This window comes from Lithobates pipiens, unplaced genomic scaffold (assembly GCF_037356315.1).
Source record: "Lithobates pipiens isolate NorthernLeopardFrog02 unplaced genomic scaffold, aLitPip1_a1.2 Scaffold_8, whole genome shotgun sequence".
NCBI lineage: Eukaryota > Metazoa > Chordata > Amphibia > Anura > Ranidae > Lithobates > Lithobates pipiens.
The window spans coordinates 285,780,802-285,798,651 of NW_027507903.1; the positions used below are offsets into that span (position 1 = coordinate 285,780,802).

At 45.4% G+C, this 17,850-nt stretch overlaps 1 protein-coding gene across 2 annotated transcripts in view; it reads right to left on the bottom strand.

Annotated features, from left to right (window-relative positions):
- Positions 1-17,850, bottom strand: part of NR1H4 (nuclear receptor subfamily 1 group H member 4) — a 105,983-nt gene that overhangs the window by 65,924 nt on the left and 22,209 nt on the right. The window contains exon 2 of one of the 2 annotated variants that reach the window (XM_077472287.1): positions 9,744-9,886. In XM_077472287.1, coding sequence (XP_077328413.1) covers positions 9,744-9,828 — 85 coding nt within the window. In that variant the 5' untranslated portion in view covers positions 9,829-9,886. Of the gene's footprint in view, positions 1-9,743; positions 9,887-17,850 lie in introns of those variants that run through there. The other variant, XM_077472288.1, reaches the window with a different exon arrangement.

Here is a 17,850-nt window from a genome sequence, read left to right on the forward strand (position 1 = left end):
TGGGCCGAGTTACAAGGTGAGAACATTATTGGGGCCACTTTGTTAAGCTGGAATACTTCCCTGCAGAACGATGTTTCATACGAACGAACGAAACTATGACCTTGAAAGTGGCCATTTTAAAATGCACAACATGAAATCAAAGCACATGGAGCATGTATGCAAGCAAGAATAATCATATGAACACACGACAACTACTTACTTTTTTTAAGAACACGCTTGATCCTTAGGTACTGCTCGTGCTCCCTCAGTTTCAGGTCTGACCAGCGTTTTCTCAGTTGATCCTTGGATCGGCGTACCCCAAAATTCTTCAGAAGACTCTTCACAACTTTATTCATGATCTTGGCCTTTCTGATATTTGGGTTTGGGTAAGGTCCATACTTCCCATCATAGTCGGTCCTGTTCAATATGTCGACCATCTCCAACATCTCTCCAAAAGACATATTTGAGGCCTTAAATCTTGTCTTCCTGGATCGGGACGTTTCAGGCTCTGGGCTTTTCTCACCCTCCTCCTCATTAGTGGAACTATTATTGCGCACCTGCGTTCTCTCCGCCATGTGCTCTCCCCACTGCGCGGGAAGCGAAGGGGCGGGGAATAGTCTGCATGTGCACTGTATATAAAACGCCACACATGTGTATCCTCCGTACGATCTGGGAGGAGAGTGTGAGTCACGGACGCGGCGAACGTGGAAACGAAGGTAACATTTTTAACTTTGTGCTTCACTAGACTAGACTGCTTGTATCTAGGCCGCTGTTGGGACAAGATTAGAAGGGATTTTAATTGCATTATTAGTATTTGAGGGTTTGTCTTGTGTTGTGTCTTGCAGACAAAATGGACCCATTCAACAATGCCATCTTTATGGGGCTATTCCTTGAGCTCTACATGGAGATGCCCTGCCTGTGGCAGTTCCACAACAAGTTTTATTATGACAGATCAAAGAGGAACGCAGCACTGGAGAAACTGCTTGCTTTGGTGCAGATCAGGGTCCCCACGGCAGACATGACATATCTGAATCGCAAAATTGTGGCCATGAAGCTTACATATTTCAGGGAGAGAAAGAAGCCCCTGGAGTCCTTGAGAGCAGGAGATCCAGATGCTGTTTATTACCCCAGGATGGTGCACTTTGACAGGCTGCATTTTCTGGTAGACCAGGGGGTACCCAGGCCACCACTCAGGCCACCACTCTCCAGGCTTCCTCCAAGGCATCCTTCACCCCCAGCTGAGGCTTCTGATGTACAACCTGGGCCTTCCAGGCAGCACCATGTGGTGGGGCCCAGCTTGAGACAGGTATTGCATTTTTGAACATATTTCTTGTGTTACATTTAATGATGTTAACTAGATGTTCTTATTGATCAGTAAGTTGAGATTTTTCCAAGTGGTTTAAATCTCAATAGACAGTAGTGACCAAAAATGATTGGGACGGGAAAGAAAAATGCTGGTGTCAGAATGATAGTCTGTTCTATTTGGTAACAGTCAAATAGCAAAAGCCAGGAGCACAAAATGTTGTGATTGATGATCAAAAAACTAAAACTATGTCCCCTTTTCATACACAGGAAGACCTCAGTCGGGGGGAGGCTGTGGCAAGTGGCAGCCAGGAGGTCCACCAACGCCCTCCTTCTCCTCCTGCCCCAGCTACAGGAGTCCAGCCACAGCCTGGAAGGATGCCTGGTGGGAAGTCACAAAGGAAGCCCAGAGAGTGATGGCCTGGGTTGAGTCTGGTGTGCCAGAAGATGCAGCCACTTGAAGATCACCATCCTAGGGACAGAAATGGCATCTGAATTTCCTGCTCTCTAGGACTTCAGGAGCAGACTTCTCTCCCTGAGATATGTACTCCTCAGGCCACCAATTTTTTTATATTTCATTTAGTCATGTCTGCCCTGGGGGCCAAAGGCTGCAGCAAAGTTAAGAAGTTTCTCCAGTGCTGCGTTCCTATTTTTATTTTCGAGCAAACAAAATAAATTATATTTTTGTTTGATGAAATACTTGTGTAATGTGTTTTCCTTCAAAAAGTAGAGTTTATTTGTGAGCAGGCAGGTACATTTCCAAAATGCAAAGTGAACTAAAGAACAAGGGGTACCAACACTAAACAACCTCCTGTAGATTAAAAAAGAAAAATAAAATCTAAAAAATACAATAATGTTGTTGTTGTAAGTTTACATCCAAAAAAAAAAAAAGGAGAAATGAGCAGTGTCTTTAAAGGAGATTTTTAGGGAATCCCCCCCCCAAAAAAAACATCCCAAAAATAAAAAAACAAATCAAACATTGTGTAGATGTGACGCAAACTAAAATTGTATTGCTGAAATGGTTAAAAAAGAGTAATGAAATCCGTTCGGGAGAAGTGTGTGTGACTATGAGCATCAAAAGAAGTTGGTTCTTGCAGCATTGAAAAGAACAAGAGAATGCGCTTGATGAATGATTTTTTAACATTGCAGCGTGACGAATGTGCTATATCGCTTACGAGCAGTAGTTTTACCTGAACGAGCGCTTCCGTTTCGGAATTTGAATGTGAGCATGCGTGGCACTTGGTCCAATGAAAATGCTCTACACATGATCGGATTAGGTCCGTCCGGCCCAGTTGGTCGGGAAATATTTCCAACATGTTGGAAAATTGGGTCGGACGGAGATTCGGAAGGAATCAGTCCGATGCATACCACACACAGTCGGATTATCTGACGACGCGGTCCGATAAGACGCATTCCGACAGATTCTCCGACCGTGTGTACAAGGCTTAACAAGGCCTGCCTGAACCCCATCCTAATAGACACAATCATATGAAAAACATTTACTCCTCTAAGGAGAGGACTTTATCATGGGCAGGTGGCCATACAAGATATACAAATTACATCAAAAGATAATAATTAATTATTTAATGATAATGATTAAAAATTAATCATATTAAATACAATACACATTTCATATATTTACAGACAAAAAATAACAAATATACATAATTAGTCCTGTTATACTGTATATTTCCTAAGTCCAACTGTATAACAACACCCTACAGTGGACAGAAGGCAGCAACCGGTTGCTGCCTTCTGTCCACTTTCCTCACAGTCAGCTGACCTCTAGTCTCTGCCCCCCAGCTATGCCGTGAACTGAATGGGTGGCTGAGAAGAGGGCTAGTGGGAGGCTGCGGGCTCCTGGAACAGCCCAGGATTCGGTGACCCCTGGTAAATTGTCATTCAACCCCCAGGTTGAGAACCACTGCTCTAGTGGCAGTCAGTGTCATTGTGGGCTGTGATAACTACATAGCTAGTTTCCCCTCCCAAAGTACAGCTACAGCGCTAAAAATAGCACCTGCGAAGCGCCCTGAAAGAGCCGCTGCTGTGTCTTCAATGTGAAAGCCTCAAAGGGCTTTTACACTGGAGTGTTCCGCTGGCAGGACGCTAAAAAAAGTCTTGCTAGCAGCATCTTTGGAGCAGTGAAGGATCTCCTAAACCGCTCCTGCCCATTGAAATCAATGGGGCAGCGCGACTGTACTGCCGGCATAGTTCTGCTGCAGCAGTGCTTTGCTGTGGTTTTAACCCTTTCTTGGTCGCTAGTGGGGGTAAAAGCTTTCCACAAGTAGCCGAATAGCGCCGCAAAATTGATGGTAAAGCACTGCTAAAAATAGCAGTGTTTTACCGCAGACGCACCCACCACCCCAGTGTGAAAGGAGCCTTAGATTTACCTTTACCTACATAGTGCAAGGGCCTGCCCGATTGCATACAAATTGAGAGTGTTTAGGTTTGACCTCATATATGATTTTGGTAAAGCTAAAGGAGAATTTTACAAGAAAATTGTATAATGTATGGCCACCCTAACTCCTCATTCCTTCTCCATCAAAAAAGATTCTCAAACCAGTGATTCTCCAAGATTTAATTAATTTACATTAAAGAAACACTTATTTCAAAGTGTAAAATGTGTTAATTTTATTTCTCTACATTAACCACTTGCCGACCGCCGCACGACGATGTACGTCAACAGAATGGCACGGGCAGGCATATGGGCGTACATGTACGTCCCTGCCTTCCCGCGGGTGGGGGGCCCGATCGCCCCCCCCCCCGGTGCCAGCGGCGGTCGGTATCCGTGCAGGAGCGATCCGGGATGAGGGGGCGGCCATTCATTCATGGCCACCCCCTCGCGATCGCTCCTGACGAATGGGAGTGAAGCATTGCATCACTTCCTCTCCTGTAATGTAAACACAGGAGAGGAAGTGATGTAATCTCTCCTCCGTGTCGGTATTTTTCGTTCCGGCACCGAGGAGAGAGGATCGGTGAGTTGCACCAACACGACACTTCACAGTAGAACATGCCAGACACACTCACACCCCCCCTTTACCCCCCGATCACCCCCCAATTACCCCTGCCCCCCCAGTCACAGTGACACCAATTGCATTTTATTTTATTTTTTTTATTTTTTATTTTTCATTGGTGTCATTTGTGACTGTAATAACTGTTAGGGCAGTTAGGGTTAGCCCCCTTTTGTTCTAATGTACCCCCCTAACCCCCCCAATAAAGGTTTAACCCCGTGATCACCCCCCGTCGCCAGTGTCACTAAGGCTGGGTTCACATTGCAGCGGTTTATGAGAACGGATGTGATTCGCACCGCACTGCAGTGCAAATCACATCCGATCTCTGTGCGATTCGAGTTCAGCCATTCGCCGCACCCGCCGCACCCGCCGCACCCGCCGCAAATTCGCACGGGACCCTTTTTTTGGTCCGCAGCAGAATCGGATCGCATGGGTGTTTACACCATGCGATCCGAGTTTGCAGATCGCACTGCGATATGCGAACTGATCTGGGGGTGTCATTAACATTTCACTGACACTCCCAGCAGTTCGCATAGGGCAGTGTGAACTGCCGCCGGGAGGCATGCGATGCGGGAACCCGCCGCGGATTCGTGGCGTTCCCGCATCACTCCAGTGTGAACCCAGCCTAATAAGCGATCGTTTTTCTGATCGCTGTATTAGTGTCACAGGTGACGCTAGTTAGGCAGGTAGGTATTTAGGTTCGCCGCAGCTTTTTATAGCGCCAGGGACCCCCATATACTACCGCATAAAGCCCCCTGATTGCCCCCTAGTTAACCCTTTCACCAGTGATCACCATATAACTGTTACAGGTGACGCTGGTTGGTTAGTTATTTTTTTATAGTTTCAGGGCACCCGCCATTTATTACCTAATAAAGGTTTAACCCCCTGATCACCTGGCGGGTGTCATTTGTGACTGTAATAACTGTTAGGGCAGTTAGGGTTAGCCCCCTTTAGTTCTAAGGTACCCCCCTAACCCCCCCAATAAAGGTTTAACCCCGTGATCACCCCCCGTCGCCAGTATCACTAAGGCTGGGTTCACATTGCAGCGGTTTATGAGAACGGATGTGATTCGCACCGCACTGCAGTGCAAATCACATCCGATCTCTGTGCGATTCGAGTTCAGCCATACAGATAGTATGGCTGAATTCGCGCCGCACCCGCCGCAAACTCGCACGGGACCCTTTTTTTGGTCCGCAGCAGAATCGGATCACATGGGTGTTCACACCATGCGATCCGAGTTTGCAGATCGCACTGCGATATGCGAACTGATCTGGGGGTGTCATTAACATTTCACTGACACTCCCAGCAGTTTGCATAGGGCAGTGTGAACTGCCGCCGGGAGGCATGCGATGCGGGAACCCGCCGCGGATTCGTGGCGTTCCCGCATCGCTCCAGTGTGAACCCAGCCTAATAAGCGATCGTTTTTCTGATCGCTGTATTAGTGTCACAGGTGACGCTAGTTAGGCAGGTAGGTATTTAGGTTCGCCGCAGCTTTTTATAGCGCCAGGGACCCCCATATACTACCGCATAAAGCCCCCTGATTGCCCCCTAGTTAACCCTTTCACCAGTGATCACCATATAACTGTTACAGGTGACGCTGGTTGGTTAGTTATTTTTTTATAGTTTCAGGGCACCCGCCATTTATTACCTAGTCTCACTAGTGTACCCCTAAATTTAGGGGTGTCTACTTTCCAAAATGGGGTCATTTGGGGGGGGTTTGTGCCATCTTGGCATTTTATGGCCTTCAAAACTGTAACGCCCTTAGAAAGCCTGAAGGCGGTGCTTGGTTTTCGGGGCCCCGTACGCGGCTAGGCTCCCAAAAAGTCCCACATATGTGGTATCCCCGTACTCAGGAGAAGCAGCAGAATTTATTTTGGGGTGTCATTTCACATATGCCCATAGCATGTGTGAGCAATATATCATTTAGTGACAACTTTGTGTAAAAAAAAAATTTTTTTTGTCATTATTCAATCGCTTGAGGCAAAAAAATAAAATATTCAATGGACTCAACATGCCACTTATCAATTTCCTTAGGGGGTCTACTTTCCAAAATGGGGTCATTTGGGGGGGTTTTGTACTGCCCTGCCATTTTAGCACCTCAAGAAATGAGATAGGCAGTCGTAAACTAAAAGCTGCGTAAATTCCAGAAAACGTACCTTAGTTTGTAGATGTGACAACTTTTGCGCAAACCAATAAATATACAGTTATTGACTTTTTTTTTTACCAAAGACATGTGGCTGAATACATTTTGGCCTAAATGTATGACTAAAATTTAGTTTATTGGATTTTTCTAATAACAAAAAGTAGAAAATATCATTTTTTTTCAAAATTTGCGGTCTTTTTACGTTTCCTCTCCTGTAATGTAAACACAGGAGAGGAAGTGATGTAATCTCTCCTCCGTGTCGGTATTTTTCGTTCCGGCACCGAGGAGAGAGGATCGGTGAGTTGCACCAACACGACACTTCACAGTAGAACATGCCAGGCACACTCACACCCCCCCTTTACCCCCCGATCACCCCCCAATTACCCCTGCCCCCCCAGTCACAGTGACACCAATTGCATTTTATTTTATTTTTTTTATTTTTTATTTTTCATTGGTGTCATTTGTGACTGTAATAACTGTTAGGGCAGTTAGGGTTAGCCCCCTTTTGTTCTAATGTACCCCCCTAACCCCCCCAATAAAGGTTTAACCCCGTGATCACCCCCCGTCGCCAGTGTCACTAAGGCTGGGTTCACATTGCAGCGGTTTATGAGAACGGATGTGATTCGCACCGCACTGCAGTGCAAATCACATCCGATCTCTGTGCGATTCGAGTTCAGCCATTCGCCGCACCCGCCGCACCCGCCGCACCCGCCGCACCCGCCGCAAATTCGCACGGGACCCTTTTTTTGGTCCGCAGCAGAATCGGATCGCATGGGTGTTTACACCATGCGATCCGAGTTTGCAGATCGCACTGCGATATGCGAACTGATCTGGGGGTGTCATTAACATTCTACTGACACTCCCAGCAGTTCGCATAGGGCAGTGTGAACTGCCGCCGGGAGGCATGCGATGCGGGAACCCGCCGCGGATTCGTGGCGTTCCCGCATCACTCCAGTGTGAACCCAGCCTAATAAGCGATCGTTTTTCTGATCGCTGTATTAGTGTCACAGGTGACGCTAGTTAGGCAGGTAGGTATTTAGGTTCGCCGCAGCTTTTTATAGCGCCAGGGACCCCCATATACTACCGCATAAAGCCCCCTGATTGCCCCCTAGTTAACCCTTTCACCAGTGATCACCATATAACTGTTACAGGTGACGCTGGTTGGTTAGTTATTTTTTTATAGTTTCAGGGCACCCGCCATTTATTACCTAATAAAGGTTTAACCCCCTGATCACCCGGCGGGTGTCATTTGTGACTGTAATAACTGTTAGGGCAGTTAGGGTTAGCCCCCTTTAGTTCTAAGGTACCCCCCTAACCCCCCCAATAAAGGTTTAACCCCGTGATCACCCCCCGTCGCCAGTGTCACTAAGGCTGGGTTCACATTGCAGCGGTTTATGAGAACGGATGTGATTCGCACCGCACTGCAGTGCAAATCACATCCGATCTCTGTGCGATTCGAGTTCAGCCATACAGATAGTATGGCTGAATTCGCGCCGCACCCGCCGCAAACTCGCACGGGACCCTTTTTTTGGTCCGCAGCAGAATCGGATCACATGGGTGTTCACACCATGCGATCCGAGTTTGCAGATCGCACTGCGATATGCGAACTGATCTGGGGGTGTCATTAACATTTCACTGACACTCCCAGCAGTTTGCATAGGGCAGTGTGAACTGCCGCCGGGAGGCATGCGATGCGGGAACCCGCCGCGGATTCGTGGCGTTCCCGCATCGCTCCAGTGTGAACCCAGCCTAATAAGCGATCGTTTTTCTGATCGCTGTATTAGTGTCACAGGTGACGCTAGTTAGGCAGGTAGGTATTTAGGTTCGCCGCAGCTTTTTATAGCGCCAGGGACCCCCATATACTACCGCATAAAGCCCCCTGATTGCCCCCTAGTTAACCCTTTCACCAGTGATCACCATATAACTGTTACAGGTGACGCTGGTTGGTTAGTTATTTTTTTATAGTTTCAGGGCACCCGCCATTTATTACCTAGTCTCACTAGTGTACCCCTAAATTTAGGGGTGTCTACTTTCCAAAATGGGGTCATTTGGGGGGGGTTTGTGCCATCTTGGCATTTTATGGCCTTCAAAACTGTAACGCCCTTAGAAAGCCTGAAGGCGGTGCTTGGTTTTCGGGGCCCCGTACGCGGCTAGGCTCCCAAAAAGTCCCACATATGTGGTATCCCCGTACTCAGGAGAAGCAGCAGAATTTATTTTGGGGTGTCATTTCACATATGCCCATAGCATGTGTGAGCAATATATCATTTAGTGACAACTTTGTGTAAAAAAAAAAAAAGAAAGTTTGTAATTTTCCCGCAACTTGTGGCAAAATATAAAATATTCCATAGACTCAACATGCCTCTCAGCAAATAGCTTGGGGTGTCTACTTTCTAAAATGGGGTCATTTGTGGGGGTTTTGTGCCATCTTGGCATTTTATGGCCTTCAAAACTGTAATAGGTAGTGAGAAGTGAAATCAAAAATTTACGCCCTTAGAAAGCCTGAAGGCGGTGCTTGGTTTTCCGGGCCCCGTACGCGGCTAGGCTCCCAAAAAGTACCACATATGTGGTATCCCCGTACTCAGGAGAAGCAGCAGAATTTATTTTGGGGTGTCATTTCACATATGCCCATAGCATGTGTGAGCAATATATCATTTAGTGACAACTTTGTGTAAAAAAAAAAAATTTTTTGTCATTATTCAATCGCTTGAGGCAAAAAAATAAAATATTCAATGGACTCAACATTCCACTTATCAATTTCCTTAGGGGGTCTACTTTCCAAAATGGGGTCATTTGGGGGGGTTTTGTACTGCCCTGCCATTTTAGCACCTCAAGAAATGAGATAGGCAGTCGTAAACTAAAAGCTGCATAAATTCCAGAAAACGTACCTTAGTTTGTAGATGTGACAACTTTTGCGCAAACCAATAAATATACAGTTATTGACTTTTTTTTTTACCAAAGACATGTGGCTGAATACATTTTGGCCTAAATGTATGATTAAAATTGAGTTTATTGGATTTTTCTAATAACAAAAAGTAGAAAATATCATTTTTTTTCAAAATTTGCGGTCTTTTTACGTTTATATCACAAAAAATAAAAATCGTAGAGGCAATCAAATACCATCAAAAGAAAGCTCTATTTGTGGGAAGAAAAGGACGCAAATTTTGTTTGGGTACAACATTGCATGACCGCGCAATTACCAGTTAAAGCAGCGCAGTGCCAAATTGTAAAAAGACCTCTGGTCATTGACCAGCAAAATGGTCCGGTCTGAAAGTGGTTAATCTTATCAGCTTGTGTAACTTTAGACTTACCAGTGAAATGGGAGCTGTCTATGAGCGAGATCCCTGTATCTACTGGATGATGACAATATCCCGAAAGGTCAATTTCAGATTCCATCCAGGTACTGAAAGCTTTGATTTATTCTCCTCAGATGATTTTAATGTGTAGTCTTGACCTATTGCAATATATGAAGTGATACATGTTTTTTTCAAGAATATTTTCATGTTTTTGTTTCTATATACTTTACACATTCAGCATGGAACCCAGCTAGTGGGGCCTATCAAAGTGATTTCCAGATTCCAGGGGTCTGGGCAAGTTATGGTACGCATAATTACATTGGACCTTACCTGGAATGCAACTTAAAGACTGAGACGTATAAAAGAATCCACATGAGATCACAGAAGCCCTCAGTTTCTCTAATGATTGCCAATCTTTATGGCAGTCTGGTTTATTTCCCATATATTCAATGACACATTCATTTATGACAAAGTCTAATAACGCAATGTAATAAGCAGGTGTATAGAGTGAGCTTTACCATATATCACAAAAATGATTGTACTGAAAAGTCTGATTTGCAGCAGCATATGGAGACTACTGGTCAGAGCGTGGCGTGTTGGAGCATATCTGCATGACCCTTGCACACAAATATTGGCTGAGCTTCAAATCTGATTAACTAAACAGAAAATGTCAAGCAGAGATAGGTAAGATCCAAATTTATTTTAAACAGCCTTACTACTACCTACTACTACTTACTACTGTAGCTAGATGCTGGGCTACAACAACATGGAGAAGGAGACATAGCCCTTTGTTATTTCACTCTCTACTGCAGCCTTTCTCAACCTTTCCAACACAGTGGAACCCTTGAAATGGTTCTCTGGTCTCGGGGAACCCCTACTAAAAATGAGAAACCTACAATTTATGATACAATAGTGTGATGGTCAGTGGGAAGAATGGTCCTTACACTTGTGGTCATTGGAAAAAATTACCTCCTTACAGATAGCTAAAAAGATCAATGGTGTCAGTGGAAACTCATCAGAGAGGCAGAAATTGCCCAATGCTGAAGGATCCCCTAGCAACCTTTGGAGGAACACTAGTGTTCTACGGAACCCTGGTTGAGAATCACTGCTCTACTGTAATGCTGGATGTTATGCTGCACCACCACATTCAGCCAGCAGTGGGAGAGCTATAACCAGAAGGTCTATGGAGTCCTGCAGGATGCTGAGAATCATGGGAGTTGTAGTTTGAAATATCAGCCATAGAAAATTGATCTTTTACACTACAGTTCCCAGAGGACACCAAGGGGAAGGAGGAGGGGTGAGAGGACTTTTACCAGATTGCATAGGAAATTGCTTCCTCTTGGTGCCAAGGAAACTGATGAGAGTACATCTACCTGCAGACTGCTGACATGCCACACCAGTTGGGACTGAGCCCAAGAGTGAAGACACCTGGCGCAAAGCCACGCAGACCACAGCATCACATCTGCACTGTTCCCAAATGGAGACCGGGGTGTCCTGTCACCCTCTTCTTCCCACCACTGATCACCAAAGCCATTCTGTGGAGAGACAGAGGGGGCCACCTTTCACAGCGAGAGTTCACAGCTACACCACAGGGACTGGTAACTGCCCATTGTTCACACTGCTTGCAGGGACTGAGCCACTAAAAGCAGGATATTATTTAAACCGCACCTATACCTTACATATACCACATCTATACTGCATATAAATTGTATTGTTACTGCACCTAACTTTATGCTAAGACTATCAATAAGTGCACCAATGCATCTTAAAGGGCCCCAAAGACAGCCGGCAGAAGAACCTAAAAGACTGCCCCCCCACAATGCCATTCTTCCAGCCCCTACTTGTTATTCATGTAACGGTTATGTCCGCCCAATAAGCCTAGGCCTAGCATAGTAATCAGTATGGCACCTTGGCAGTATAGTCTCCTGAATGCAGTTAAAATTTGCTATGACCAAGCCCCAGGGTTTCAACCTCTTATGCTTAAATACCCCAATTGCAGGAACCTTTACAGGTCAAATGGCAGACCCACCACAGCAGGTTAACCCACAATATCAGCAGGACTTTAGGGTGGCTTCACACTGCCCCGATGCACTTTTGCTGAAGTGCAGCTAATCTGCAGCCTTTTAGTTAGCTGTGCTTTTTCATAGACTTCTACAAGGTTTTGCAGTTTTGGTGCAGTTTCAGAAAATACATCAAAACTTCTGCATGCTGCATCTTTGGTGCGCTTTCGGAGACCACACCAAAACAGCGGGACATCGTAAAATCTATGGTAAAGCACAGCTAACCCGCACAAAACCCATGGGTTAGCTACGATTTGCCCAAAGCCCAGCAGGACCACACTAAGACCAGATCCAGATCCACCCTAAGACCAGATCATTCCCAGTGGTGGGTAAGATGACTCCAAGGCTTGAGGGTGGAGAGAGTGAGAGGGTGGGAGTTCTACCTAAGGTCTGGCGGGAGCAGCCCAGGAAGCCCATGCTGCAAGAGACAGCGAAAAAGATTATTTGCTACCGCTGCCGGCAAGAGGGACATATTGCAGCCAATTGCCCCGTTGTGGATGAGCCTATGCAATGTGACTTTATAAGGGAGAGACGTCAGTCGCTGTTTGCGACAGTTGCATGCACTGCCATTCGGGGACCTGAGAAACATTTATGTAAAATGTGTATTAATGGTAGAAATGTTGATGTGTTGCTGGATTCAGGTAGCCTGGTAACATTGATAAAAGCTGAATTAGTTACTACAGAGGTCTCTGGAAAGAACAGGGTGGCTGGTTTTTGTGTGCATGGGGACACCCGAGAGTATCCTGTAACTTCAGTGTTTTTTGAGACCCCCCAAAGGTAACCTCTCTCATCAGGTGGGGTTAGTGTCTCACTTACCACATGATGCTATTGTGGGAAGGGATTTTCCAAAATTCTGGGAACTCTGGGATTGTCCTGAGCCACCCACTGGTGCCCCTATAAACCAGGAAGATGACCAGAATTCCTCTGGGAGTGGTGAGGACTCTCCTGAATTTCCCTTGTCGGTATTGGCGGGGGGAAACTCGAGAAACTGGGGAGGAGCCAACATCCTCAGATGAAAACATGTCGTCTGTGGAGTTTTCGGATCTTGAGGTTCACAGGGAAAATTTTGCCACAGAACAGTTAAAAGACCCCACCCTAATAAAGGCACGGGAAAATGTGGTGAAAATAGATGGCGAGTTAGTGAACCCAGATAAGACTTGCCCTTATCCTTACTTCACTATGGAAAGGGACCTGCTGTATCGAGTGGCTCAAAGGGCAGAAGAAACCATTGAGCAACTTGTAGTGCCCAAACCTTACAGGAAGTTGGTGTTAGAATTGGCTCATGGGCACATTCTGGGAGGTCATCTGGGGACAGAGAAAACCAGAGAGAGGGTATTGCAGAGATTCTATTGGCCTGGGGTCATGAAGGAAATAGAAAATTATTGTTCCTCCTGCCCTGTGTGTCAGAAGTCGGCACCTATGCCACATTTCCGTAACCCGCTGGTACCTCTTCCTATCATTGAGGTCCCCTTTGAAAGGATCGCAATGGATTTGGTAGGTCCGATAATGAAGTCCGCCAGGGGGCATCAGTACATTTTGGTTATATTGGACTATGCCACCCGTTATCCGGAAGCAATTCCTCTCCGAAATACCTCGGCCAAAACCATAGCCAAAGAGCTATCTCTTGTTTTTAGCCGTGTGGGTATTTGTAAGGAATTGCTTACGGACCAAGGTACACCCTTTATGTCCCGGGTTATGAAAGAATTATGTAAGTTGTACAAAGTGACGCAATTGCGTACATCTGTGTATCACCCCCAAACAGATGGGTTGGTTGAAAGATTCAACAAAACCCTAAAACAAATGTTAAAGAAGGTGGTGGATAGAGATGGAAAGAATTGGGACTGTCTAATACCCTATCTAATGTTTGCCATTAGGGAGGTACCCCAATCCTCTACGGGTTTCTCACCCTTCGAGTTGCTCTATGGGAGTCACCCAAGAGGGCTGCTGGATATCGCCAAGCAAACTTGGGAAAATGAGAGTTCTCCTCACGTCGCCCTGATGCAAGATAGAATTGCACAGGTAATGCCAATTGTAAAGGAACATTTAACCCAAGCGCAGTTAGCACAGCAGAGAGTGTACAACCGTGGGGCCAAGACCCGTACTTTTTCCCCGGGGGATAGGGTCTTGGTGCTAGTCCCTACGGTTGAAAGCAAATTTCTGGCCAAATGGCAAGGTCCATATGAAGTAATTGAAAAAATGAGTGAGGTGAACTACAGGGTTAGACAGCCAGGAAGGCGAAAGCCGGAGCAGATCTATCACGTCAATCTTCTGAAAGCCTGGAGGGATAGGGAATCCCTAGTAGCAGAGACTTTGTCACAAGTACAGCCTGATTGCTTAGTTCCTGAGGTTGGAATAGCAGACACCTTATCGAAACCCCAACAACAGGAGGTTAAAGAGTTTGTACTTCGTAACAAAAAGATTTTCTCTGAGCTCCTGGGACAAACATCTGGCGTAGAGCATGACATTATCACCCCGCCAGGAGAAAGGGTAAAACTAAAACCTTATAGAATACCAGAGGCCCGACGGGAGGCAATACGTGGGGAGGTTGAAAGGATGTTGGAATTGGGTGTGATAGAGGAGTCCCAGAGTGACTGGTCCAGTCCTATCGTACTAGTGCCCAAACCTGATGGGAGCTGGCGGTTTTGTAACGATTTTCGACAATTAAATAAAGTTACAAAATTTGACACCTACCCCATGCCGCGTATAGATGAGTTGATTGACCGGCTGGGAACAGCCCGATATATGACAACTCTTGATCTCACCAAAGGGTATTGGCAAATTCCCCTGGCCGAGTCGGCCAAGGAGAAAACTGCGTTTGTAACCCCAGATGGGGCATTCCAATATAAGAGAATGCCGTTTGGGTTACAGAATGCACCGGCAACATTCCAGCGGAAAATGGATAAGATTCTGAGGCCCCATCAGAAATATGCTGCAGCTTACCTGGATGATGTGATTATCCATAGCACAGACTGGGTCTCACATTTGCCGAAAGTACAAGCAGTCCTAGACTCTATCCGGGAAGCTGGGTTTACGGCCAATCCAAAGAAGTGTACCATTGGACAGGAGGAGGCCAAATATCTTGGGTACACTATTGGGAGGGGGGTGATAAAACCCCAAGTCAATAAAGTCGTAGACATACAGAGTTGGCCACGTCCCAACAGCAAGAAATAGGTACGAGCCTTTCTGGGAATCGCTGGCTATTATCGACGATTCATTCCCCATTTTGCTTCTCAGGCTGTGCCCCTCACCAACCTAACAAAAGGGAAAGAGTCTGTCATGGTTAAATGGTCCCCAGAGGCTGAAGAAGCATTTCAGTCCTTAAAAACAGCCTTATGTAGCCAGCCAGTGTTGTACTCACCAGACTTCTCTAAGGACTTTGTTGTACAACCTGATGCATCAGACGTTGGGTTAGGAGCAGTGTTATCCCAGGTCTGGGACGGGGAAGAGTACCCAGTCATTTACCTCAGCAGGAAGTTGAAGTCCCATGAGGTAAATTACGCCACGATTGAGAAGGAATGTTTAGCAGTGAAGTGGGCTCTAGATTCCCTTCGGTACTATCTGCTAGGTAGGCACTTTGACCTGGTGACTGATCACGCTCATTTAAAGTGGATGGCTCAGAACAAGGAGACCAATAGAAGGGTAAATAGGTGGTTCCTGGCCCTACAAGAATTTAACTTTACAGTTAAGCATCGCCCTGGTGTTAAAATGGGGAATGTGGATGCTTTGTCTCGGATACATGCGTGTCTGACTGCTTGTGTTACAACTCCAAGGTTGAAACAAAAGGGAGGGGGGTATGTGGCAGCACGCAGGTAAAGTCACCTGGTTGTATCCAGGATGGGAAATATGTGTGCCCTAGATTCAGGCTTTATGCAGACCTTTACAATTAGAGGGGAAGAGTTAATGAGCCCAGCTGAAGTAAGTGGGCTCATTAAGACCTCTACAAAAAACCCCAGCATGCTTAGGGAGATGCTCCATCCTGGAACCAGTTTTGTGTTGTATAGACTGGGGAGTGTGACACTTGTTCTGTGCGGTGAGTTAACGCCTGTGTGGCAAACCTCTACAACAGAGACAGGGACTGGTGCTGCACAAGGCTGCACTCAGTTGTTAGACAGGGAATCTAAGTGTGTAATTAGAGGTCAAACTGACCAGGATTTATTTTCATGTTTTATTTTTGTTTGGCTGTTATATGTTTCACTGCATGTAGCATAAATAAACCGCATCTTTTGTTTTTTTGCACCTACAACACTGTCTGCTGTGCCTGATTTTGTGTTGTGAACCCATCCAGGGGGTCACACACACCCGCTGCCGAGCTAACCCCTCACAATATGTAGCAAAATGTATAGAACTATACAACAATATGCAGTTATAAAATAAGTAAATACAAGCAGGAAAAACATAATCTTTGAACTCGTACTCAAAAAGCTATAATGTACTGTATATACAGAATAATAGTTGTGTGTCCTTAGTACAAATTGGTGAAGTGATGTCTACTCTTTAGGATGACTTGATACTGATTACATTCATATAATGGATGTCACACATTGTTTATGTAACCCCAATTAGCCTGTACAGTATATCCTGCTTTTATTTACTAGCCAGCTGAAACATTTCTATTCCAGTGAATAGAATCATTACCAAGAAAAACAGTATTTATTATCATAAACTCTACAGCAAGCTGATAACATGTATGACCTTTACTATGACATATTTATTTTTGTATGTGACATCCAAACGTTAGTCATACAATGAAAACATTTTTAACATCGCTGGTCTTTTAGCCTAGGTTCACACTGACAGCGGGAATTAAATTGTGCGAGTTCAGCTGAACTCACACGATTTCATTCCCGCATGTCAGTCCCGACTTCGGGGGCGAGTTCAGAGACATCTGTGTGGGTTTCTGCCCAGATGTCTATTGAAATCGCATCTCAAAGTCGCCAAAAGCAGTAGAGAAACTACTTTTGGGAATCGGTGGGGCGCCGCAAATGCGGTGTCACACCGATTCGGACGGTGCAATTGCTGGCAATACCCACTGATTTTGCATGCGATTTGACATGTCAAATCGCATGCCAGATCGCTGCAATGTGAACCAGGGCTCAATGCGCAGAAACTATAGTGAAGACACCATATATATAAAAAGGATCAGTCAGTGCAAGCCTCAATAATAACAAAAAACAAGAAGAAATACGCAGCTGAACACCAGGGAAATTCTGAAGCCTTCATCAGCCCCCACTGACCGCCAGGCTCCAGAGATCACTCGTGACAGATCGAGAACCAGGATCTGTGTGCAAACATACAGATCAGATCCTAGTTCTCTCAGGGGAGAGGAGACAGATTGTGTGTTCATACTATGTATGAACACCAATCTCTGTCTCCTCCTAGTCAGTAGACATGTGCATTAGTTTTCGCCCGAATGCATTTTCGTTGAATTTCAGGTATTTTCGTTATCGTTTTAACAAACGATAATGAACGTGCAGAATCCGAAAACCAAAAGAGCCGACATAAACAAATGCTTTTTCGTTTTTGTTGCAACAGTTCGATATAGATAGGAGATTAGACATGATGTTGACAATAGCGATCTGTGTCTATCAAACCTGTGGTCGAATGTGCCTAACTTTAGCTCTATTAGTTCAAGATTATTCTACATAGAGAGAAAAGATTTGACATAGAGAGAAAAGATTCAAGATTATAGAGACAATAGGAAAAAAGGTTGAATGTGCCTAACCTAATTCTATTAGTCCAAGATTATGCGACATAGAGAGAAAAGATTTGACATGAAGATTTGACGAAGCAGTCGCCACGAGCGGACACTTATGGTCAAATGCTCCACCCATAGGCTATAGAAGAATTCTAATGTTGGGTGACTAGTAATAATATTTATTAAATATAATGTAATGGACGCCGTGGCTGGGTCCTGGAAGGACGCTATATTTCCCCTCTGTTTGGGTTGTGCTCTCTTTAAGGGAATACAATTGATTAACCCACCTGTTAAGGCAGTGTCTTTAAAAAGCAAGACAGGAAGTTGTAGATGGGTGTGGAGGAGTGTGAGCAGCTTGCTGCTGGTT